At 41.5% G+C, this 26,238-nt stretch overlaps 2 protein-coding genes across 8 annotated transcripts in view; one reads left to right on the top strand and one right to left on the bottom strand.

Moving 5' to 3' along the window:
- The window catches only part of MYO9B (myosin IXB), a 42,085-nt gene extending 30,471 nt beyond the window's left edge, over positions 1 to 11,614 (bottom strand). For 4 of the 7 annotated variants that reach the window (XM_061355889.1, XM_061355887.1, XM_061355894.1 and 1 more), the window contains exons 1-2: positions 11,464 to 11,614; positions 1,982 to 2,875 (exon numbers count right to left, since the gene is read on the bottom strand). In XM_061355889.1, coding sequence (XP_061211873.1) covers positions 1,982 to 2,818 — 837 coding nt within the window. In that variant the 5' untranslated portion in view covers positions 2,819 to 2,875; positions 11,464 to 11,614. The remainder of the gene's footprint in view (positions 1 to 1,981; positions 2,876 to 11,463) is intronic. The other 3 variants (XM_061355888.1, XM_061355890.1, XM_061355892.1) reach the window with 1 other exon arrangement.
- HAUS8 (HAUS augmin like complex subunit 8) lies at positions 10,754 to 18,836 on the top strand. The gene is made up of 11 exons (XM_061355717.1): positions 10,754 to 11,126; positions 12,038 to 12,229; positions 12,343 to 12,413; positions 12,640 to 12,772; positions 13,420 to 13,533; positions 14,300 to 14,376; positions 14,961 to 15,032; positions 15,570 to 15,728; positions 16,277 to 16,418; positions 17,118 to 17,259; positions 17,983 to 18,836. Exons 1-11 carry the CDS (start codon positions 10,754 to 10,756, stop codon positions 18,101 to 18,103), a joined length of 1,596 nt encoding a protein of 531 aa, XP_061211701.1. The 3' UTR covers positions 18,104 to 18,836.
- The last annotated feature ends 7,402 nt before the right edge of the window (positions 18,837 to 26,238 follow it).

Genomic DNA, 26,238 nt, shown 5'->3' with positions numbered 1-26,238 from the left:
CAAGATGTGGCTTGGGTTTGGCTCTGTAAATTCTATTTAGTGATTGGAATTGCACAGGAGCAACAAGGATGGGAAACATGGAAGCTTCCCTGTCAGCTAAATCACTCTGCTGCATCCAAGTAGGACTGCTTGATTTCACTTCTCTATGCTCCATCACTTTTTGATGTGCACTGGTTACATGAACACGGAAAGTCTCTTCCCACTATCAGATTTCAGAAGAGAGCCTCACATTTTCAACAGCATGCACTCTTAACAGCCATGTTAGAATCCATCTGGCAAGTTTGAGAGCTGAGCTTTCAATCATCATACTTCCAGCTAGCAAGACTATTTCCTTATGAAACGCATTACTGAATGCTGAGGGGAAGTCTGAAGAAGTTGCAGTACCTATGACAACCAATCCTACTGAAGAAAAATCATCCGTATCTCTTCATGAACATTCCTAAACATACACAACATGGAATCATAGAATGGTTTGGGTTGGAAAGGACCTTAAAATCATCCAGTTCCAGCCCCCCTGTCATGGGCAGGGACACCTCACACTAGACCAAGGCTCTGTCCAACCTGGCCTTGAACACTGCCAGGGATGGAGCATTTACCACTTTTGGCAATCTGTTCCAGCACCTCAGCACCCTCAGAGGGAAGAACATCTTCCTTATATCTAACCTGAACCTTCCCTGTTTCACTTTAAACCCATTACCCCTTGTTCTGTCACTACAGTCCCTGATGAAGAGTCCCTCTCTGGCATCCCCAGCTTTCTCAGTCTGCCCTCATACACCCAGCCGTGACTCCATCAAATTACTAATTTTGATTTTCAGTCTGGGGATATGTGCATTTCTCATTCAATGGACAAAGTGCAACACAAGATTTTCTGTCTCTTCCTGGTTTGACACAGCTGTGTCACATCCGGAGACTAGGATGTGAAACAGTTAATTTTATCAGAGGCAGAAAGATCAGCTGATCAGTGCTTTCCACAGTGACCCCTTCCTGTTTTCTGTGTAGAACTGCAAACTTGAACTCCAGCAACCAAACCTCAAACAATTTTACTTCTTCTTTCAAGCAGCAGAAAGCAAGGCAAAAAAAGAACTTGCATGTACTCCTCATTCTTTACAGACAAGCTTTCAAATCATTTATAAATGTAATGCATTTTAAAGTTTAACTTCTATTGTTTTTTCACATTTTATCTAAAAGCTTAGGAAAAAAGGTTTTTTTTTTAAATGAAAGTGTTGTAACTTATACATTTAAATAGTTTGAAATGTGACAACAGCTGCATTCAAGCGCCTTGCTGTTGAAGATTTTATTACAGGTGACCATTACATCCATCCAAGCATTCAGAGTTTTTCCTTTCAGATGAGAGCACAAAAGGGAAAGGCTGAAGTCTAAAAGACCAGTCTAAGTTCGTAACCTAATGCAAGACCAGCTGTACCCCCTCCTTCTCACATGTTTAGTTTTGCTTTCTGTTAGAAATGCTGTAGTAATTACAAGCCAAAACCAACTCACATTTTCTCCCCAACTAACAGTGTTGCTCTCTTGAAAACAAATGGTTGTAGAAAGGAAGTAACTCCCTCAAAGAGTTCATAAAAATGCTGCAGGACATGCTTACACGTAAAGGCACGACTACACCGAGCAGTTCATGTTTAAGTGGAGAAGATCTTTTTATGAAAACATTTACTTATGATTTGATTCAAATGCCATCAAAACTTTAAGATGGAAAACACAGGTAACCTCTGTCCCAGAATATCAGTTCTTAGTAGTGGAAAGTTAAGTCAAATATAAATTAAAAGCAACAGGAAGTCAACTGAACGGAAGGATGAATTAAGGAAAATCAATTAGAAGCAGTCAAGCAACACAGCCAAACACCAGTGCAGCCCAGTGATATTTAAAGTCTAAACCTTAGGTGACCATCAAACACAGTATTCAACAGCAGCTATTTGAAGTTTTCAAGAAGCAATCTTTGCAGAAGGCAGTTTTAGCAGAAGTTTACCTCCAGAACTGGCCCAGCTCCTAGAATAGTTCTCTCCACACCACTTGCGTACCCTTTCTGGCTCAGTGCAGTGAGGCAGTGAATTAAGAAGTTTGTGCTTTGAGTTTTCCCAGACCCACTTTCACCCGATATAACTATGCACTGATTAACATGCTTTTTAAGCATTGTGTGGTAAGCCACATCAGCAATGGCAAAAATATGAGGCTCCAACTTCCCAAGTTGATGATTCTCATACATCTTGACATATTTAGGATTATAAATGGGCAGGAACTTGAAGGGGTTAATTGCAATCAGGATACTTCCTGCATAAGTGTAAATTTTGTGTTTTAGAAAGCGGCACTTGAGATCCTCTAGGAGCGTTGTCTCTGTTAGGTTGGGAAGATTGCACAAGTCATCAAAGTCCTCCTGATGCCATGGAAGAAACCCCCTTTCAACCAAACGCCGAGCATCTGCCTCCTTGGAAAGCAACTGCATCTGGACATATTTGATGGTCCCATCAGTGTTCCTCTCTTGCAAAAGGAAGTAGTACCCATCCTTTTGTGGATGTTCATCCTGAGCGCGACGAGGCCAAAGTAAAACCCTATGAACTGGAGAATCATTGATATCAAGTACCCATTCTTCACCACCCGATTCTTTCACCTCCACAAGCACATAATGTTTCGAGACATCCAAGTTTAAGATATTAATCACATCCTTGATGACATCTGAAGATGTGCTGTCCTTGGTTGCTGTCACTTTGCAGCAGGGAGCACTTTCTGTTGAGAGTTGGGGGTAAATATGAAGATTGTAGGCTGTCTTTGCCTGGCAAACTGCACTGTCAGCATCTTTTAAACTCATTCTGTCCCCAGATGGGCTTCGGTCTTCTGCCCCTGCTTAACATGCAGTGCCCATTGTCTAAAAAAAGAAGAAATAAGAGGGAAGGAGAAAAAAGAACAAAGTCAGGTGTTTAAAATGAAATGTGTACAAGAGATATTAAGTCATTTTCTGGAGGATGAGAATGAAGTTACGGAATAGTCAAGTTATTAAAGAATCAATTCACTATTAACACACATCAGTGCTATACTTAGCCTACCCCATAGAACTGATAACTACGCAGGATCTATGACATTTTCACTCTTCCTTCTATTCCCAGGCCATCCCTTCCTCCCAGCTAAAGTAACACAAGCATTCTTACAGCCACAAAGCAAGCTGAACTGGGTAAGTGTCCAAATTCAAACTTCCTTGTTTCCCAGGTTAGTTTTAACCCAGGTAATTTCCCTGGCCTGGTTCACTGTATGGCTACACAAACATTTATTTATCCTCCCACATAAACACTCCCTTAAAGCTGCACAAGCAGCCTGAGGTAGCAACAGGGTTTGATCACTTCTTAAATCTGCACAGACAATTCAGAGCAGCCACGAATTATGGCAGAAGGAATAGTGCATAGGTGCAAGGAAGAAGATGGTTCTGACACCAAGATCCACACTGTTTTTCATTTCCCCCAGCTGACCTCATTTCACAAGAGGTACGGACTGGGGACAGGATTTACACACTCAGCTGTAACGAAACAGCCTATAGCTGAGCAGTGCAAACACTGCCATCAACATCTCCTAACCCTGCACACCATAGCGATTTCCTAAACATGCATCATTTACTCAGACAAAAGACTGCTAACTTAACTCGAGTGAACCACATCCTTGCTGCAGAAAGGTTTGAACACACTTTTTATCTTCCAATTTAGGCAAAAAAGTAAACCCAGTACTATTGTGACTACTTTTCAGTTCAACTCACAAGATCCCAAATAATACACTTCACTTACAACTCTTTCCTCATTGGGTTTCAGTGACTTCATGCATGAGTTTCCAAAGATCATTCATTCTGATTTCTTTTTCCTCCTTTCATCGTTGATGAAGGCCAGAAATCTAGCATTAACCTCACAGAAGTTAACCTCCTCCTTCCTGCCAAATTAAAAGCCTCTTGACTTCGTAACTCCGTGCCTTTGCAGGTGATTTTTCTCTCAACTGAATTTCGTACATCCAGATCACCAGGACTAAGCTTGCTTACACTGCTTTGGTTCAACAGTTTACCAGCTTGTCAACAGGGAGTAAAAGGAGAAGGATAATGAAGTATCCCCTTTAACAGTCTGTACAACTTCATACCCAAAATATCAGCTCAATTTTTGTTCAAGAACAAAGTGTTCCAATTACACACTTACATGCTAAAGTTATATTAAAAAGGGGGCAGAGAAATGCCAGTGAAGTTGCTTTTTGCCACTAAACAACTGCACAGGAACTTGCACAAGGCCACAGAGAGCAATTATTTCAAATTAAGATCAGCAGAGTTGGAAGCATTTAGCAGCCACTTCCACTGCAAGTAACGAATCATGGCACAGAAACATATGACATAGCTCTGTGCAGAAACATACGACATAGTTCTGCCTCATGAAAAGTCTCAGAGTAGAGAACTGTTCTTTAAGCGAACTCTGAATAGTGAGCTTACAGAAGACATTGCTATGCAAGCTGGATCATTTTCAGCAGCTACTCATCAAAAGGAAGGCTGAGCAAGCCACAGACAGCAAGACAAACCACAGCACATCCCTGGGCAAGCTGTACGATCCCTCAGAGAATGAGTTCTTTCCCCCATTACGTTTCGTTTGTCATTCATTAAGGAGAGCTTGCTCCAAGAACTTGGTCTTACAGAAGGATGGAGCAGTGAGCTCAAAGCCCCTTCTCCATTTCCCGTACTTATCACTGACGAGCAGGTAAGTCTGAAGGACCTTTGCAATTGCAACCATGCAACTGTAAAGCATTCTTTATCTATAAAAGCTCAAACACCTTAACATACAGTAGGACCTACAGGACACTGCTGCTCATGGGGAAGATGAATCTGGAGCACAGACAAAAAGAACAGTGACCATTTTCCTCTCAAGTTAGCCACCCAGTTTAAGGGAGACAGTCTTGTGCAGACTTCCTTTTTTCCTCTCAGCATTTAGTTTCAGCCACACAGTCTGGTACGATAGAGGAAGTCCCCTCAGTGAGCATTTTTGCCAGAACAGCACCCTAAGAAACCCAGCACCAACTTTCTGCCCACACATAAGAGCTGAACGTAGGTGCTGACCTCTGACTTTACTAACATGTATTTCCTAACCTCATCTCATGTCATCTACCACAATATATCTGGTACATTGCTCAAGACTCTCATATCATGCTTTCCAAAGAAGAAACCAGAACACAGATGGCCTCTTCTCTACCAGTGAAAAACCCAGGCCAACTACAGCAAGCAGCAACACGATGATAGCTGGTAGGGTCTGCTCAGGTGTGCATGACTGAAGAGCTAGAAAGAACAAGACCACTCGTCCTGAAGAAGACAGATTTCTGACAAAGCAACATGCAGACATCACCTTTATGTATTTGTGCTACATGCAGATTTCTAAATTACACAGTCACCATACAACTTGGTGGAAGTTCAAGCCAGCATCCATCACTCTATTGCCTACAGTAGAAAAAACTTGCTGATAGTCACAGCAGCAGCAGCAGCCAGCCAGTCACTGCTTCATCTTAACCAGGTATGAAATCCAGACATTACTTGCTTGCTTTCAACACCACTGAGCTTTAAGACTGCTTTAACTCAACAACTTAAATAGATATGCTACTTCAAATCATTTAATACTGATTATGAGTCCCAGTATTCAACTAAGGACAGGGTACCATCAAGCAACAGGAGGATTAGAGTCTAGCAAAGGTGAATTCTTGGCATCAAAGTAAACATCAGAGAAAAATCAGAGCAAGTAATCATTTCAATATGGTTATTCTAATATAACACCACAAGCATGACAGTGAATGTATTCCTCAGATAAATATTGAATGACTATTTTGTTAGACAGCCCTATTACCTTCATACTTAGCAGGTATGTGACCAATACTGTATCTAGAAGATATCTGAAATTCAGTTAAGAACCTGAGATAAGAGCAGCAACAACAGCAACAAATCTGTTGGAAAATACCTTACTGCAAAATACTCTAGAGGCTTTGTCTATAAGAAACACCCAGAGGAGACTGTTATCAGTTTTAAGTCCTTGCACAGGGAACTACAGTTCTGTAACAGTCACCAGTCTGGAGGACAAAGCTACAACACAAGCCAGTGGCTGGAATTCAGAACTGCACTGGAGAACCTGAACTGACACTAACACTGAGGCCTGACTGCTAAAGATCAGCCAGTCCTGAGTTACACACATGCCTGTATATCAGAGAAGTGAATAAGGTACCACCCTCTTACTAATGGCAAGAGTAGTCTGAACAGATGATTACAATGATTCCTTCTCATTTTATCATCTCTAGTTATTTAGAAAACTTTTAAGCAATTGAAATATTTATTCAGTGTAATTTGGCACATGGAGGAAGCACAAGCCTGACTTCAGGTGCACAGAACACTGTAAGAAAAAGGAGAAATACAAGAGTAGAAGGTAATAACGAAACCATCCTGGTCAGCATGCAAAACAGCAAATTTGGGAAAACAGCAGCTTCACCACCACTGTAGACAGAAATTCTGCAAAGTTAACTTCCATTTCTTTCTTATAAGAAGCTCCTTTTCAATGCATGGGAGAACACACAGTTGTGCATTAGATTTATTGAATACTCTAATTGTGGGAGGCAGAAGCTGGCACTAGGTGCACATCAACTAATTTTAGACTTCACATTCAGACTCCTTCCTGGTTTCCTTAAAATGTTTTACTTTTCACAAGCCTTTTGCAGCACAAGAAATACATCTTCACAGTACTTAGAATTTACTAAGGACAGCCATCAGCATCTACAAAACACAGCAATGCATCTTTCACCACAGCCCTCTTTTACAGATGCAAAGAGAGTTAGGCAAGCTGGGCAAGCAAAGTCAAAAAAGTTTGACATGCAAAGCTTTTTAACCTTTTATTCACAAAGTTGCATTGTATTAATTCTGTGGGCACAACTGGCAACAGCTGCAGGGGATTTGTGTGTTAAAGGATATAGTGATATATGATTTGCACCCTTGAGACAGTGGTTTCTTTGTGCCAGTGTAACAGACAATTTAAGGTACTTGTATTTCAAGCGCGATTGAAGATAAGTAAATCTGAAATAGCACTAGGCCAACTTAAACACGAGGTATCAGAGGCCACCTTTACTTGACTGTCCTAGAGGGATAATTCCAACAGGACCAGAAAAATGGAAGCAATTCTAACCCATCTAAAATCTCTTTTCAGGGTTTTGTTACCTTCTGCTACCCCATCCCTCATAAGATCTACAGCATATTTAGTAATAGCACCAATATAATAAGCTTATAAAGGCAACAGCCTAATGACATATTTCTTTTTATATTACGTATCAATTAATACTTTCATTTACTTGAGAAAATAAGCAAGTTTTTGCAAGTCTCTATCAAGCCAATTAATTTTTAATATGCATTAAAGCCAACATTGTGCACTTAATAATGTGGTAAAAGTCCAGAAGAGAATTTCACCCCAATCAGCACAGGGTATCTGTTTAGTTTAAATAAGGCTATAATTTGAAGCCACATATTTAGTCAATGAATCATAGCAAAACTAAAAAGGGAAAGCTACCATTACAGCAAAATTGGTAAGGATGAGTTTTAGAATATTCTAGTTCTTCATATTTTCATGTACATTTCCAGCGCTGCATTCCTCAAACGGAATGATTCAAGCTTCTCCCACTGTTCAAGTAATTTTCAACACAAAAGTAGAAACACGTCACAAGTGCCTGATCTAATCTTCTAGTACCTCTCATCTTCTGGAATACCAGAATTGCCTATGACCATCCCTAAAAGAGACCTTGTGTCTGTCAAACTGAAAAGTTAGAGCAATTTCACAAACATTCAGCTGTTAAAATCCTTGATTTCCAAAGCAAGGAATTTCCAGCAAAACAGGCTACAGAGACACTCTAAAGTTTTCACAATTAACTGCATTACAGGGAAGGCAAAAGCTTCAACTCTTATCTCCTGTCACAAGGACATACGGTTGCTGTTGAACATAATGAATGTTATTTCTTTCTTCTCCAGTATTCCAGACATTCGTGGACACTACCTCAAAATTGCTGAAAATTCTGTTAACACTTTGGTATTTTTCTTGGTCATAAAAAATTCTGTTGGACTGAACTTCAGATCCTTGGTTTAACTAAAAGCTCTTAGCTTTTTCTAATCCAAAAGGAGGGGTTCTGAATGGAGCATGCAAATTTACAACACATTTGTTACTACTGTTTGTAACCAACTCTACCAGAGAAGTTACTGCCACAGACTTCCTACCAAAGGAGAAGCTGGACTGCAATGTAAGTAATGCAACATAACACAGGAAAAAGTCAAAGAAATTACCTTCATTACAAGCAGTTCCTCTTTACCTTCTCTCTATTCCCTTTGGCCCTTGAGACCCCAATCCCAATCTACACCCTTGAACCACCCAAGATACAGACCTCTACTTCCTCTTAATGACTCAGATGCACAATTTAACCTCAAGACAAGGATACCTTATCACACTTATGGTGACATTAAAGATCTGTAACATGTTATTACCTTGCAAAAAGTATGATATCAGAGTTACAGACGTACACTTGAGTATGATTCAGAGGAAATGAAAATGTGACTCTGTCGAGAAAAAGGAAAGAAGGGAAAACAACCAAGAGTGTTAGAGGCTAAGAACATAAACCAGAAGAACCTTGGAGCCTATACTACCATTTTTTGTAGTTTTCTTGATTTTATCCTTAATAGCATTACAGCTGTCAACAAAGGACGTAAAAATTTCACTGGTCTAAGGCTGCATTTACACTGATAAGAAATTTTCTTCAGAAACTTCAGGTTGCTCTTTTGTGTGAATTACCTGGGGGGGGAAGGGAGTGTTCATCAGCAGAATGTGCGCTTGTCAAAAATAGTTTTAAACACGCTTTTATTGTTAAGCCTTGCTGGTGTTTAAAAGAGTAACATATTTTTCTAGGATCTGCATTGAGTTTCATTTTTGTAATCAGATACAAACACCACAATGAAGCCTAGATAAAAGCAACTCTGCAAGCCCCACTCAGGTCATTTGATACATCAAGAAAACATGATATACTAGAGACAAAATCTCTGAACTTTCATTTTCTGAAATAAAGACACTCCCGGTCCTTTCAGAAGGCAGATCATCTATTAAAATAGCCGCCTACTGAAAAAAAAAATCCTTATCAGCATTTCAGGCTTTACTTCTCCTTGCTAATAGGTCTTGTTTCTTAGAAATGTGATTAACAAATGCCTTCAAATTCACAAAAAAGTACTGAACCACAAACTTACTTTTGCATCATAATTTTTCACTCTTCTCCTTGACTGTTGAGATAGCTCATGCTGTTGCATCTTTCAGGAATGTTTTCTTTTTAAATGCCCCTGATACACAAATCATGGTATTTGACCATTCAGTTAAGAAAAGGCCGTATTTAGCTGAAGCAACACTGAACTATGCGCATATGAGTCAAACAGTTATTCATACACAGGCTTATTCAAGAGGCCTAATGTTTGAATCATTATTTGTCAGAAAACTCAATCTGTACAAAGCATTAGCTTCTAAGTGAACCTCGTTTCAATTTTTTATCAGCTGCATTTACTCTTCCTAAATGATTCAGTTCTATGTTAATTTTAGGTTCCACCAAAACCCAAACCCTATGGTCTTTTTTCCTACTGATTAGGCTATCCATTTGCACAGATAGCTGTCCTGTTACTGCAGAAACTGCAACATTCAACTACTGAAAAAGCTTTTGTTGAGACAAACGTTCAAGCAGGACAAAAAAACCCAAAACAACCAACCCAAAACAACCATCAAACAAATCCCAAACAACGCAAGTAAGTACAGTTCTACAAAAACAGTTGGGTCACATTACTGCATTTAACTCCTGAATTTTATGCTAATAAGTAAACGCTAATGGTTAAGGAAATGGCCTTAGATGCATCATCCTGGAAAGCACAATGTTAATGGACTTTAACTGCAGAGAAGGTAGATAATCTCATGGTTAGTTCAAAGACACAAAGAAGAAAGATTTATTCTTTTCAGAAAAGAGCCGCAATGAATCTTGAAGCCAATATGAATAAATATGTGCATTAGAAGTTCCCCTACATCAAGTGAACTTGTTTCTGACAAGACTTTGAGTAAAAGACACCAAAGACTTACTAAAACTTGAGGGGTGTGACACCAATACACTCTACCGGAATGCAGGATTACCTCACTGTTACTTTAGGGCAAGTACTTCAGCCATATATTCCAGCTACCAGACCTGGAATCAGAGCTTCTAATTACCCATGACAAACTCTTATTTGCAAACATCTCTGCAGACAAACCGATACCAATTCACCTCTAGGCGCAACGTGGGAGGATGCTGATGACATCTTTGAAAGGCTAATTGTATTTGCCATAAGCCTGAGATCATCTCCAGCCCTTTGCTACACTGCCACCCATTTCTAGAAGGTGAAATCAAAGAATACCGAACTCCTTTAAATCCAAGCTGCTTCTCACTTTATACAAACAGGACTTGCAAACAAAGCTTGGTAAGAATTTGCCGAAACACTCCTGAAGTAACAAAAAACAAGGCTAGGAAGTCATCTTGTATTAGGATTACACACACCTGTATCAACTGTGTGGTCACAACAGTCACGAAGCAGGACAGGACTCTGCTATTTTTAGTCTACAACCACATTACAAAGAGATGCTCCCAGCTTGCACAAGTTCTATTTTTCAGAGATTGCAAAACCGAACTTACCCCAAAGACGCAGCCCTACCAGGACAGAGCTGAAGACATGTATCTGTTAGGCAACGACGGTCACCGTGATAAAGCACGCCCTCAACGCACTAGCGACACTGATATCGTCAAGAGTTGCCCAAAGATAAAACAAAGAAACAAAAGAACCCAGCGGGTTTTTTTGAACGATGCTGAGATACTCGTACGAGAGCTCACAGGCTGCTCACACCGAGACCTAGAGACGTCCCATGGCACAGCAGAACGCTGCGCGCTTAAGACCAGTAACGGGCGATGGAAGCTAACGCCGCCCGAGAGAAGGGAGGCACCGGCGGGCGGCGCGGAGCAGAGCGCTCCTTCCCCTCGGGCACGTCCCGCTCTTCGGGCACATCAGATGCAAAACGAGCGAGCAGCCAAGCCGCTGCCCCCCGGGCGTGAGGAACCCCCTCAGCTCCAATCCGCGCCCCCCCCGGCCCCAACCAGCGCCCTCTCCAGCGCCCGCCGCCCAGGGGCACGGCTCCTGAGGGAAGCGGCAGAGCCCCGCAGCTCCCGCCCGCCAGACACCCCCCAATCCCTCTGTATACGCACTGGACTCCTCCGCCCGCCCCACAGCGTCCAGGTTCGGGGGGAGAACCGGTCCCGCTGAAGTGGCACCGCTATAGAGCTCAATCACCCACAGAAAAGGAGAAAGAGGAAAGAAGGAAAGAAAGGAGAAAGGAAGACGAGAGGATACCCATCAGGGGCACAGGGTCGCGCTCCGCCGCCCTTTACCTCAGCCGGTGGGTGAAGCGCTGGCGACCAGCACCGCCTCCCGCCACAGGCCCCGCTCTGCCACTTCCGGGTACCGGGGGAGGCAGGGCGGCGCCCATTCAGCGCTGCGTGCACACGGCGCAAGCGCCGCGCTCAGGGCGGGCCGCGCCGGGGCGGGAAACGCGAAGCGTCGCCCCGGGACTGAGGCTGTTGGTGCTCGGTTTGGCCCAGTCCCGTCTGCAGCTTCCCAAAGCGGGAACCGGTGCTCGCCGGCTGCTTTCTGAGGTAGGAAGCGAGGAGCAAGAGCGGGCGGATTTGTGTGAAAGCCGAAGAACCGCAGTGCTGGGAGCGTCACCTCACAGTGCTGCGGGGGGTCCCGCTGTGGTGCAGGTGGCGGTTGTGGTGCTCACCGCCCTTCGCCAGCCATTTCTGGGAGCCCCGGGATCCCCACCGCCGTGCTCATGAAGCTGCAGAGAGCAGCCTCCTCCCACCGGGGGTCTGGGGAAGGTTTGGGTTCCGTCGTGCTGTAGGCGCTGCAGCAGCCCCGCGGTGACCCCCCGGCTCTGAGGCTGATTCTATTCTTCCGCCCCGACAGGGGGCGCGCTCTCTGACCCGGAGCGCGGCCGGCGCCGCTCGCGCGCCACCGTTCGAACGCGGCGGAGGCGGGAAGAAGAGTCCCGTTGCCGCTGGTGGCGGGTCCCGCGCCGCCCCTGCAGGATGTCCGCCGAGGGGAGTGGCCCCGGGGCTGCTGCGGCGGGCGGAGGAGAGCCCAAGACAAAGAGGAAAGGTGAGCGAAAGGGTGAGCCCGCTCCGGCTGAGCCGGGAAGCTGAGGCGAGCCCGCTCCGGCTGAGCCGGGAAGCTGAGGTGAGCCCGCCTGAGCTCTCGTGCTCCTTTTTCAGGAGGAAGAGTCGTGAAGTCTCGCTACCTGCAGTACCAGAAGGACGCCCAGAGGCATTTGGATTCCTCCCTGGTGAGCTTAGATGCTGTTCAGTGAAGGGTAGAAACGATGAGGGCGGCTCGGACGTGTGGCAGCAAGACTGCTGGGGTTATGAGGGAGTTACGGGTGATGAGGAGATGCAGAGTGGGGGGGGGGGGAATTTGGGAGAGTGCTCAGATGACTTGTAAAGCACTAAACCGCTGTGGGATTATAGTTGTTTATTGTCAGCATTCAAGTGGGGGGTAAGACACAGTGCTGATTGCAGTCACAGCATACAGTTCAGTCTTACCTGTTTCTTGATTGTCAGGGTGCTTCAGCAAGGTCCACTTCTAAACCGTCATCTGCAGCTACACCAAGATTAGTTTCTTCTCGGAAATGTAAAACTCCTGCTGGTAGGTTTTACCAAAATTTCAAAGCTGTTCTTTCGTGAGTTTGTATTTCTAACCTGCGGAACTCTTACCAATTCTAAAATGTTGTTAAGAGATTGTGTTTTGTATTAACTACACCGCTGCCAGTTACCTGAATTAATTAATTTGATGCGGGATTAAGAGGGGTAAACTCAAGTGCATTAAACTCTTGTCTGGATCTGGAATTGCATCATTTGATTGTTTAAAATAAGCACCTCTCATGTCTTCTGTGTATGGGTTTGAACTGCTCTTTTACTGTGTCCTCTCCATTGCTCTGCTTTTTCTTTAATTTAATATTTTCAATAAACCCACTGTAAAGGACAGAAAAATTCCTGTCTGTAAAACAGTTTTTATTTCTTTGGGTTGCAAAAAGCTTTCTGCAAGGCCTTGATTTGAAATATCCTGAAGAAATAACTGTTTCCTTTTAACATCTGAGTGTTGACCTGTGTTTAAGACAATAACAGCCTGAACTAACTTATCCCTGTGTAAGAGAGGGAGTATGCTAATGATGCATGTAAGTACATGCATACAAACTTGTGTAAGGTTGCCATGTTACTGAAAGAATATGGAACTGTGAACTTGTGCAGAACCTGTTCTAATTCTTTTAGTTTGATAACAGCTTCTTTCTACAGGTGTTGCCTCCAGCTCATTAAATAAAGGTAATTTTGAGAAACGTTACTTGCAGTCCACTTTACTAGATGAGGCTAAAAGTGATCTGCCGGACATAGATCTTTCAGCTGTTAGTGGTAAGCTTCCACTTACGCTCAGTTCCTTGTTTCATTATTTTTGATGTATGTGCTGTAACTTGTGATAAGTAACCCTCGTATTCTGCTATATTCACAAAAAGATTTTGTTAAATAAGACTAATGTTATTTCAAGTTCTTTAAGTGGAGGTATTAAGACCTCCAGGGTTTAAATTAATCTCAGTTTTAAATATCTTTTGTGTGTTCTTTTTGTTTACAATCAAATATTAAAGGACAAAGTACTCTGAATATTTGTTCCTGTAACAGATGAGTGTTAGATTATCAGCCCTTCTGAAAATTGTATCACATCTGTCTGTAACTGTCAATTAAAGCTAAATGCTCCTGTGCTCCCCGTCTTCTCATGACTACCATCAGAGCCAGAAATAGAGCACAAGTCATCTTTACTGCTACACATAATAATTTTGAAATTATCCTTGCCTTTGAAGAACCTGATGGATGCTGTTGTGGTGTAAACCGAGCCAATAATTCAGAACTGGGTGTCCTATCTCTGCTTCTTCCCAGCTTCTTGTGCCCCTCATCACTGGCAGGGCATGAAAGACTGAAAAGGCCTTGATCAGAATAAGCATTATTTAGCAACAACTAAACCATTGGTGTGTTATCAGCATTGTTCTCAGATTAAAGCTGAAGCACAGCACTGCACCAGCTACTAGGAAGGAGAAAAATAACTGTTACAGCTGAGCCCAGGACATATGTTAACCCATTGTATATACCTGTAGAAGAGAGCAATAACTTTTCTGTTGTGATTCAGATAAAAGCATGCGCAAAAAGCCTTCTGATTCAAAACCTGCTCAGAAAAAAGGTACATGTCGAGACTTTGAAGCAGAGGTGAGTCACTGCTTTCATTTGTTAAGCACATGTATTTTGAAATGCATGAAATGAAGATTTTGTCTTTAATTTTGAAAACAACTGGGATGATTATCCTGGGATGACCTAAAGTCAGAGGATAAGTCTTTTCTATTGATAGCGATGTTTGCTTTGCTTATAAGGTGTTCTAATGCTGACTGAATCTTTACTTACATTTCTTGTGGTAAAGAATCTGCTCCAATTGTAGCATCCCCTCAAGTGGCTTCTTTTTGTATTCTTGTTATCTTTAAATATTTTCTGACATTTTTGCACAGATCACTAATGTTAATTCAGTCTAATTTGAGGTGCCTTGTTTAGGCATCTCACTTAACGTAGCATTGAAACTTCAAGTTCTCTACCAGTGTTACCTGCTGAAATGCTTTGAAAAGTGGTGAAACAAAGAGGTATATTTAATTAACATGTTGCTTAAAAATCCAAGTTGTTTTCACTGAGTTGACGGTTGCTGATAATGATTCTGGGCACAAGATGGACTTTCAGTAATTTATTTGAATATGTAATTGTTTAAATACCAAAATTGATCTAGTATATTCTGTTCTTTTTTGGAGGAAAGTGATCCTGATGATGCAATAGAAGAACTGGAATCTCAGACACTGCTTTTAACTTACCTAAGACTAAAGGTGAGAGTCAGTCAAGCATTCGGTGTTTCAGGTAGAAGAACTTGATATTGAGGAATTGTTTAATTTCTTGTCTGTGCTTTCTGATCCTTAAAAGCTGCATTTTGAGACTTTCTGTGTTGATGGTTGTAAAATTGTGTGACTTGCTTTGAAAACTCTTAGAGTGAATCCAGTGTCAATTTGTTAAGCTGGTGCTGGCTCTTCATGAGGTAGGGATGCACAGAAGTTTTAGGAACGCCACGAGAGTGTTTGGAGTTCAAGGCTGTAGCAGTGACTTTGTTCACTCAGGGCTGTACGTGTACACTTCTCCTTTACAAAAACCATTTGCAAGGGTGGGGGAAGAAGATGGAGGGGATAACATACTGTGCTTATTGCATGAGGTCTCCAACTCAGTAACTGAAGCTCTTCGGCCTGGTCCAAGGCTTACATTTGTTTATTCAGAATGTGTTAATTACCTGGATATAGTATTAATTTAGCTGTGAATATTTTTTGGATATAATAGGCAGAAAAAAACCTGTGAATATTTTTTGGATATAATAGGCAGAAAAAAACCTTTCCAAGCTGGAGAAAGAAGCAGAAAAAAACTTGTTAGTGTTGTATGAAGAAAAGGAGAGAGAACATAAGAAGCTCTGTGAGTTGAAGCGTGACATTCTACTCCAAGAAAGAGAGCAAAAACTTAATGATGCATTAGACAAACAGGTAGGCTTTATTACAATTTATGCTTCTCTTATATTTAAGCAAGCTCACGAGGTAAGCTTCATTTCCTTTATTCAGAGGTTTCCGTGCTTCTGTGGCCTGCTGAGGTACAATTTTATGCATCTTAAACAGAATAAATACATACTTCCTGTTGCGGCGTGTAATGCTCTCTAGTAACCTAAGCAAATGCCTTTGTCCTTGTTTTGTTGTCCCTCGTGGATAGTCAGGAAGAAGTTAGAACTGTCAGGAATGCAATAGTCAAGCACTGATTGTCAGAGCAGTCTGCAGTTGGTACATAGGAGATGGGAGTATCATAAGCCCCATGATCATCCTGCAGTTACACAGTTATGTCTACAGCTGAGCTGCTGGCCCTGAGACAGGAAGTGAACATCTTTATTGGTCTTATATTTAGACATCAGACAGAAGTAGGTCTGGCCTGGTTGTAAAAAAGCAAGTTGCTAATGAACAATGAAGTTCTGTTAAGATTTAATTTTCAGAACTGAACCTGTGTTTGCTTTTGAAGAAATTTTGGTTCCTCATGTCTTTTTCAGATGGATTTACTTTCTTCCCTTCTTCCTGTTTGTGAAGAACTTCAAGAGAAGTATAAAAGATTTGCAGTTTCCCTGGATGCCACTAGACATGAATTACCCATAAAGAATATTCACATAGAAGGAGATATGCAAAAATACCTTGGTATGAAAATTTGATTCCTCAAACTTGCTTTTAACTGTGTTCATGGCTTTCCTCCTTGTTTCTTCCTGATGAAGTACAAAAGTTGCTGAAGTACTGTTATCTCTTATTTCTCCGTTAGAGGGGTAGACTTGCACATGTTTCTTGCAGAACTAGTGCTTGAATGCATTGTGTGTTGTCTAGAATCAGAGAATGTTTGTTAATAAATTAGTGCTTGTGGTTTATATTGAAGTCTGGACAAAGAGTTACAGTTTTAAACTGCTGGTGGGTAAGAAAGGACATTCTTGGCAACGACTTAACTATTGGTGTGTTATCAGCACTATTCTGAGACTAAAGCCAAAACACAGCACTGCACCACCTACTAGGAAGAGAATTACCTCTACCCCAGATGAAACCAGAACACCAGGGAATTTTGAATGTTTAAAACTTGTTCTTTCTCTTGCATTTGTCATAAAAATCTTTGACATACTCTAAATGAGAGCTTGATTAGCCATTATAATAGCCTCTTGCTGGTCACAATAGCTAAAAATAATTTGGCTTTCACAGTTTTCTCATGGTGTGTTTGTGAAAGATGAGCAAACAGTAGGTTTCCGTCATCTAATTCACTTGTCTCTGTAGTTACTGCAGCTGTTATGTAATCTTGTATTAACTGATACCACTACTTGCAGTTTTGAATAGTATTTTTAACACCTCCTATTGTAGAAGAACTGCGAAAACAGTTAAAGATCTCAGAGGAGCTTCTGACAGAACTTACACCGAGCTACTCGGAAGAAAGTACAAAAGCATTTAGCGTACTGAAAGAGCTTAAAGAAATGTCTCAGGAAGTGGATGAAGAGCTTCAAAGGTATTTACAACAGTCAGTTGAAGACTCATTGGCTAAATATTCAGAGGAAAACATATATCTTGCCAATATAGATCAAGAACATATGTTGGGGAAGGATGAATTGAGGGGATAGTAACACTAAGTTTAATTCTGTTCAGTTCATAGTGGACACCTGTATTTGTGTCCTTACCTTACCTATGGTCAAAGGTGGTTCTTTAGTGTGCCACTCTCTGACACTTTAGCTGAGAAATATGGTGAACAAGAATAGGCCTGATAAAGTACAAGTATGTAAGTGAGTGGAGAACTGCAGGACACAGAAAAGTGAACTAGAAGCACTCTTCTTAAATAATAACCATGTAAATATCCATTAGGAGATATGAGGAGCACAGAAAAGGTTGGGTTTTTTTCCCCTTCAGATATTGTGTCAACAAATACAAAGTATTGCCGAGAGTGTAAAAAAGAGATGAAGCATGGTATATTTCCTTTACTTTCTTTGTTGCCCCAGAAAAGATTACAGCTAAAATCTTAGCAGATTGATAGACCATAAAGCCACGCGTCCCCACCTCCTGCAAACTGCCCCTCCTCTCCTCCAAATTCTAGCCTTTGGGAAGAAACTTCATGGTTTACATTCTTTTCTTCTGGTGGCTCCTTGGTAGAAGAATGATGCAAATGTCCAGGCTTTGGGCTTAAGAAGGAGTTGTTACCCTCCAGAGTAGCTGATATAACTTGCTTCCTTTGTTCCAGGAGCTTCACAAGAATGCTGAACCTGTACTCTGAAGTTAGTAAAGAAGTTTCTCTGAGTAACCAAAGAAAATGCGAAGAGAAGCATGGACTAGATGTTATGAAGCACTGGTACTTCAAATAAGTTTGTATATTGTTTTGCTAAGTGGGGGGTTACTAAGTCAGTGCCAGCAGATTTGTTACCTTTTTACTTCTTGTATGAAAGTATAACTTGTCCAAATTTTCAGTTATACTGGAACATGAAACCAGCAGCACATGTGCTTACTGATAAGGAAAAAAGGAGTTTTGTTCTACATGCTGTCCCATGAGGAGGCTTTGATTTTTGAACGTGAATTTCTGTGACCCCTTTCTCATCCCTTTCTGCATTGACAGTACTGAAAGGTAAAGAAGAAGAAAAGTTATTGGCAAATGTAACCAATGTATTATGAAAGTTCTTGGTTTACTTTCTTGTACTGGTTTCAGGGACACTGATTTGCATCTCTTTCCAAAGTAGAGTTCCTTACAGGACAACATATCAGAATCTAGATGTGGAATTGCGTATGTGGTACTGTGCATCTGCTGATCTTGTTAGGAGGTTCTGTAGGGATGGTAATTGGTCCCTCCATGAGCAGCTTTTGGAGGAACACTTTATTGTCCCTTATTTCTGGATTTGCTGAGAGGAAAAACTACGTGGGTAGTAAGTAGCGAGTAGTTGGAAGGAACTCAAGTTACTTGTAACAAGTGAAAAGTTTTGGTAATTTGTTGCCTAATTGTCTCGGAATCAAATTATTAAAATCATAAATGCTTTTGTATTCATCTGACTCCTCTTGAAGGAGTTTATTTTTAATAATAAAGACTATTTTCCACTGCTGTATCAATAGCCTTCATGTTTGAGTATCTTAGCTGATGTTCTACAGAAGCTTTTGGTTCTGTCTGGGCTTACATAGGGCTAGTGCTACACAATATATGTGGTGATGGACTTACAAGCACTAATGAGCCCCAGTGGCAAGCCAGGACCTACTGGCACCCAAAGTGCTGAGGCCAGAAGACTGAATGTTCAGAGAAACCTCAAACCTAACTGCTGAGTAAGTGCCTGGGGGTGAGTGGGATCTGTTACGAACATACGTGCCAGATGTGGCATGTTTTTTCAATGTACTTTACATTTTTGCATATGGAATGCATTTCTCTCTGAAAGACATGCTGTATCCTGTTTTGTTGTTTTGTTTTGTTTTACCTATGGAACCTCTTTCTGTAATGGTTTTTTAAAGGCTTTGCTTTGCATCGTCTGCAGTGGTACATTTATGGCTTAAGCTGTGTCTAGAAAGCTTTGGGGCCTGCTCAAAAGTATTTGGAGCATTCTCCTTGTACTCCTTGAAATGCTATTCAGGCTTTCTTCGTTGTATTACTGAGGGTGTGACTAGATTCTTGTCTCCTTTTCATAAAAATTAGGAGTATATTAAGCTACAGTAACTGGATCAGTAAGATGTGCCATGCACTGACTGAGAAGCCAATACCTACAAGCTATTAAGACCCTCCTTGTATATCACATCAGTGCCATTTTTGTGGCAGCAGCCTATCCATGAGCTATTAATCTGTCACTTCTTCCTCAAACATGTTTAGATGAGCTGCACCTAATAGTTCCCATGTGATCTGCCGTTCAGTGCGCAAGTCATAGGTCCTGCACCCAGCAGGACCATGCTCTGGGTCAGGGGCCTGAGCTGCACCTACAGCGTTGGCCGCTGGATGGGGAACTTTGCTAAGCAGTCAAGTCATAGGTTAGCTGTTTGGTTTTGATGAATGGAGATCTTGATAGAAAGTCTCCTATATGATGAAACTGCTGATCAAACAGCTGGTTTTCCTAGGATATTTCCTATTATATTTCTTTGGATAATATTTGTGTCCTCATGCCTTTAACTTGCTTATGATAAGCTGTCATTCCGAGACTCAGAAGGTTCTAAGTATGAGGGAGGAGAGGTAAAATGAAAATCAACTTCATAGGGTCTTGATAGTTCTGTCTCTGCACAGACATAAGTTAGAATGTCTTTCCAAGGATTTCCGGACAGTAGACCTTATTGCTGGTCTAAAAAAAGATGGTATTTTTTAAGGAAATACTTTTAAATTAAACCCATCTTCTTCAGTTAAGTGATATTCTACGACTGAGTTACTGCTGTATATATGGGGCTTGGAGCAACCTTGTGTAGTGGAAGGTATCCCTGCCCATGGCAGGGGATTGGAACTGGATGAGGTTTAAGGTCCCTTCCAACCCAAACTATTCCATGATTTCATGCAATAAATATATAAACATACCCCCCAAGTGTTACTGCTACAAGAGGCATCAATAAACATTTTCACCTTACAGTCAAGTGGAATGCTGTTAGTTCTCTTCCCTGAAGAAGGGTGATGGAGAAAGGTTCCTCTGGCCATGAATGTTTGGAGCAGTAATTCGTCCTTACTGCTGCAGGTGGCGGCCGTTGTCTGTGCAACAAGCCTAAAGCAAAGTGGGAGTCCTGGAGCTAAAGGCCAACTGCATGTACAAAACAATAAAGAGCCTGGGGACGTGCAGTCGCTGGTACAGAAGAAGCATAGGTGTTGATTTGAGCCTTCTGGCCCTTCTTTTCCTTAAACTGAACACTTGGGTAATTCTTTGTACAAATGGCAGGACAAATGTTAGATAAAAGAGCTCAGCCTCTCCAGGAAAGGTTTCTAAGCTATTTTAAACTGAGACTTTTCCATCTTGATTTTCCTGAATGTTCTTTTTAACTGGTTCTGTTTTGGCTTTTTACAGAGGTGTTTTAGGCTCCTCCACCTTGAAATAGCCACAGAATTAGATGCTGCTATATTTAACACTGTACAAACAACAACAAAGAACTGCAGAGTCACTGGAGCAGGAGCTAAGCAGATGTGACACCACTTATTTTGTGTTTTCCACTTGTTTTCTGACAATGTCACATGCTCTGAATATCGGTCGGAATCCTGAACAACTTAAAGGCTCTTTTTATTCAGGTTATCAATCTTTTTTTCTTTTTTTTTTACCTAGAATTAATAATGTTCTTATTTCTGTAGCTTGGATCGATGTAGATTTAATTTTATTCTGTAAATTCCTGCTGTACTTATTACTGATGTATTCATCTTTCAGGCCAGAAGTTCTTATTGACCCATTCTTAACGTTCATGTGTCCTTAGATGCTGGGATTTTTTGGTGGGGGTGGAGGTCTGAAAACTGAAAGCAAATTGTGCAATGAGCCAGTTAGGCCTGAGAACCTGTGAGGGAAGGGGAGCACAGATATGTAAGTACTCATCCACTGCAAAATTTTCTTAGTTGACTAAAAAGCCTTTGACAAAGATGTTCAACTAGGTTTGCACTGCACAGATTGCCCTGTCTGGATTCTGGTGGGGTTGGGGAGCCCCGGCCATGTTCTCTTCAGTTATGTAAATGTTGCCTGACTGTTTTGGGCACCAGCTCGGAAGCGTGCAAGAGGGTAAGCAGGGCTCAAGGTGAGGGAGCATCCCTGTTGCCCATGGTGTGCTACAGCGGAGCTAAAGCCCAGGAGGGCCATTTGTCTCTTGACCACTACTCCCAACCTTACAGTTCTTTTGTTCACACTAGCTTCAAATGGAGCTGATTCTTTGCTCATCAACAGCAAGTAAGCAGCTCATGACCCCAGCAGATGTTTCTGCATTTTAGGCTAATGAGAACTTATTGGATTACTGCAGTCTTCCCTGCCTCGGAGTAAATACCACTTTGTTGGAGATCCGGAAACTCATACTGAATATGATAAACAAACTGCTGGCTGGACTGTGATTGCCAGGACATGAAAAGAGTACCACAGCAGCAGAAGATGTAACAGCTCTGAAATGTACAACTGAGCCACACCAATTAAGAGCAGTTCCAGTGATTATGTGAGCATTCCTATTCAACTCATAGAAATAAGTTTAGGTTGTTTCTTCCTCTGCATTTGTGTGTGGTCTGGAAAGCAAGCACAAGGCTGGAGGATGAGCTTTGCAGAATAGTCTCAAATGCCTCTCATCAGCCCCTTTTAAAAACATTTCTGTGATAATGTATATGCAAAGGCCTATCGAGTTTCTTGCAATTTCAAGATGTTAAATCTGTTATGTTAGGGAAGCAAACACAGTTTGCCTCTTGAGACATAACAAATTTTTTGTTTATATAGGTAAGATGTTCGGAGATGGCCTGTGGCATATCAAAACATAAATCCTTGGTTTAATATCTGCTGCATATGTTTTAATGACAGCCACTTCGAATTAAGTACACTGTTCTATTCCTGTTCTAAGTTAGCATCTGCCCATAAGAATGACTGAAATAATAGGAAGAAATAATTTTGTCAGCAATTAAAATGCTGTACTACTGCAAAAGATCACTCTCTTGTTCTAAAGATGATTCATAAGCATTTTTGGCAGAACTATTTAATAATTACATTCTCAATACCATTTTCCTGTTATATGCTACTCAGATTATGTTCTTATTTTAAATGTGCTCTTTTTCCTTTCCTTGTAATTTTATTCTAGATATGCTTGTATTCCCGGGAGGCAGGATCAGTCTTGTTCCCACCACTCTCTATCTGGACTGATGTAGTCTCGTTGCTTGTAAGCTTGCAGTAACGTGGCAAAGCCAATGGGATCCTTGATTTGCAGTTATCAGTTTCTACATTAGATACCTGTGTTTGGCTAACAGAAAGGAGGCTGTCACAGGAACACAAAGGGAGAACAAAACTGGGAGTTAAGGGAATGGGTGTGGGGTTTTTTACCATGAATATAATGCTGTAAAAATTAACTAAGACCTCATTCTTGCTGGCAGTATGTGATGACCAACACAAGTGGTTTTCTAATTGGAAGGGAGGTCAAATGATTCTGGCTTCCCTAAGGCTGACTTGTCTGGTTTTTATTTTTCACCCACCTTTACTGAAATCTAGTATGTACAGGACTGAATACAAAACTAAATGATTAGCCTTGGTTTTACTGCAGTAGCTTCTGTGCACAACTTACACATGTATGCTCAAAGTGAGGATTACTTCCTGTGCCTTCAGGTCTGGTCATCTGTGTGACGAGTTAGTCATGCTGAGGCAGTTCAAAGGGCTAATTATTAATGGTGTGATCCTACCACTTGATTCCTATGAGTAGCCTTACTGATTTCAATGTTGCAGTTGGGAAGGGAAACAAAAGGAGATACAGCTGAGAGTGGCAGTACAAGAATGAGTGTTATTTAGTGCTTACTCTTAATTCTAGTTTTTGTCTGGCAAATACCTGTCTGACAATTGTAGCATTGCACATTATTTATGAGGCAGATGGGAAGTGTGTGTGGGGAATTCTTTCTTCTGCAGAGTAATCATGAGAACATACAAGAGGTCAGGATGTAACTCACATATCTAGTCAAACCCAATATAGATGTATTCACACCTTTCACTGTGAACTGCAGGCCGTCACCTTTGACACCCCAGTACAGCCATACCAACCGACTGCACACTTTCAACCTGAACAAGTGCCGTAAGATTCCTAAAATTTCGTGAGGACCAGAATTACGTGTTTTGTAAAGGAAATAAAAATCTGAGCTATGCACAGGGCGGGTGGGTGGGTGAATATGGGCCAAAGATCTGACTGATGAATCGTTTTTATACATAAGCAGAACTTGCTTTAAACTCCTAACTCTTACCAGATGTGGGTTGCAGGCAGCTGCTGGAATTCCAACACCTGTTGCATCACACTGAATAGGATTCATTTTGGCAAGCACAGAAAATTCCATTTCAGTAACTAAATAGTTTGAAATGATATCTAAAGCTTTTTTTTTTTTATTTTCCCCCAAACCAAGCTGATTCCAGCTTTATTTACAGGATTTCACATACTTTCGTAATTAGAGGATGGCTTGCAGTCTTCAGGGACTGTAATTGCCTGATAGTTCTTGTAGTCAGTAAATATCAAATAGAAAATTTTCCATTTGGAAGAAATCTCTCCTTTAAAAAGAAGTTAATGATGGCTTGAAAGGGTTCTGCTCCCCATGATGATCATTGATTTCTGAAATGTAGAAACACACAGGTTTATGGTCAAAAAGATGCTAGCATTATGCTGGAGATGATGGAGCTTCACCTGAGGGGTGGGCTCTGCTGCATTCACCAGTTCATTGCTGAATCTTGTTGCTTCCATCCCCAGAGCTTTTCCAAGGGAAAATGTGGGTCTTTGCAGAATGGATGCTCAATGGCATGTTGTGAGTTTTTTGGTACCTACCCCATGGATTTCAGGCATGAGTCTGTGAGGAGCCATTTGAGGGTCTACTGTAGAAAGAGGAATGCGTTAAGTGTAAAGATAATCCTTTTTTGAAAGCCTGCTGTTATTTCAGCCAAAACATACCTGGTCTCTGCAGGACTATTACCAGTATCATTGTTTTGACAGGGGAGGTACTGTGCATCAGTTATAGGCTGCTGTACCAGGAGAAAGCAGAGGGGCTGAATTTTTATGTTGCCTCCTTATTGTCTTTAATCAAAGGATTCAAATGTGCTCTTAAGTGTTCCCCTCAGGAAGCAGCTTAACATTAGTATTGCTGCTTTGCAGACAGGGAAATACCAAGGCATACATACAGGGTTCCATGGATGTATCCGAGAATATGATGAAGCTGAAACAGAATTTGGAATTACCAGATTTTGGTTTATCTTTGAGTGTTTTGGCTTGTCTCAATATCAAAACACCAAAACATTCCCATTTTAGCACACTCTTTCAAAAGCTGCTTTTCATAAAGCCTGACTGGTTTGCTTGGGAAATCACCTGTATGGTTCTAAAGTTTGAATAAGTTTGAATAAGCTTAAGGGGAACACAGCAGTAGGGAAGAATCTGCTCTTTTAGCTATTTCCATGTCCAGTTCAGTTGCAATGGCCAAGCTGTGGTATAAAACTGAGTTATTTTAAGAGTGTTGTAAACTGTTTGAAGTGAGTCCTAAGTTTGACAGCGTCGGTGCAAGTTAAGGTTGATCTTAACTGTGCCATAGTTGCATTTACTGTGGGGAAAGATACAGCTTGTGTTCTAGTGAAACATCTGTAGCAAAATCCAGCTCTTAACAAATGGGAATGGTGGGCACTGTGGTTAATTCCATGTAAAACCTGTGTGATGGCAACTGAACTGATGTCACCCGAAAGACTACTAGTGCAGGATTTGTGGAGAGGGTTCATGTATTTAATTAACATACTCTTAACGAAATGCATTACCTGTTCTTATTGACACTGCCTTGCTTACATCAGGGACCATTGCAGCTGATACAACTCCTAGTCCAAGAGTAGTACCATTTGAGTACAATTCTACATGTCAGAGGAATGGGAGATCCAAGGAACCACCCTATTTCTTTTAAAGATGGAGAGAAAAGATGCGTTAAGGTCTTTTCTTGACTTCATGCTTTCTTGCATGTGTCTTCAATTTGAGGCACACGAGAGAGTCCCTTGGTGGATCTCACAGTGTTGTTTTGTCATGTGGAGACACATGAACGATGAAGTGAGGAAGAGAGGAGCAGTTGTGCTTAACCAGCAGCACACCAGCAAGCAAGGTTGATTCAGCTCACAGCTGAAAGCTGCTCCAAGGCATTCTACAACTCCTCCCACAGATGAACTAGAGCTAGAAAAATCCCATTAAAAAGAAATAAACAGAACCTTTCCCGAGGTGGTGAACAATCTAAACCGTCCTCATTCAAGTAGGGAGAGCATAATTCCACTGTTCTCACTGTGCTAAGTAAAGCTCCCTCCGTTCTCCACCCTCATCTTGAGGACTAGGGTAAGTCTTAGAGCAGGATCTGTAGACAAGTGTTAGTAGAGGATTGTTCACTTAACGGTGAGTGGTTTAAACAGGTGATTCCTTTAAAGCATATTGAAAAGCTGCTGATTTCAAGCTGCTGCTCTTGTTTTATTATTGTTTTGAAGAGAAGTCCTATTAAAACCACTGAGTTTCAAACAAGATGCAGACTGTTGCTCTTCCAGTGACGGACTGAGCAGCCTTTGAAGGTGTCAGGGCAACCTCACTCAGGCCTGAGTGAGTTCTGAGTGCTCACGAGGAATGACATTGCTGAAATATGGTGATGGAAAGAATTTGAAGAGAAAGAAAAAGCAGTTTAGAAGTTTAGCAGCTTTAGCAACTTGATTTGCTGTTTTTCTTGGCAGGAGCTGGAAGAAAGGGCCTTTGGTAAGCTATGGAGTTGACTTCAGGATACAAATCTGTATTTTTGCTCAATAAAACACTGGGTTCTATATCAATTATTTTTAGAAGGAATGGATTGAAGTTCAAACAATGGCAT

The sequence above is a fragment of the Neopsephotus bourkii genome, unplaced genomic scaffold (assembly GCF_033783945.1).
Source record: "Neopsephotus bourkii isolate Nb327-2 ecotype Australia unplaced genomic scaffold, CSIRO-AGI_Nbou_v1 NB_838, whole genome shotgun sequence".
In the NCBI taxonomy this organism is placed as follows: domain Eukaryota; kingdom Metazoa; phylum Chordata; class Aves; order Psittaciformes; family Psittacidae; genus Neopsephotus; species Neopsephotus bourkii.
This window is presented reverse-complemented; position numbering and strand designations above follow the sequence as displayed.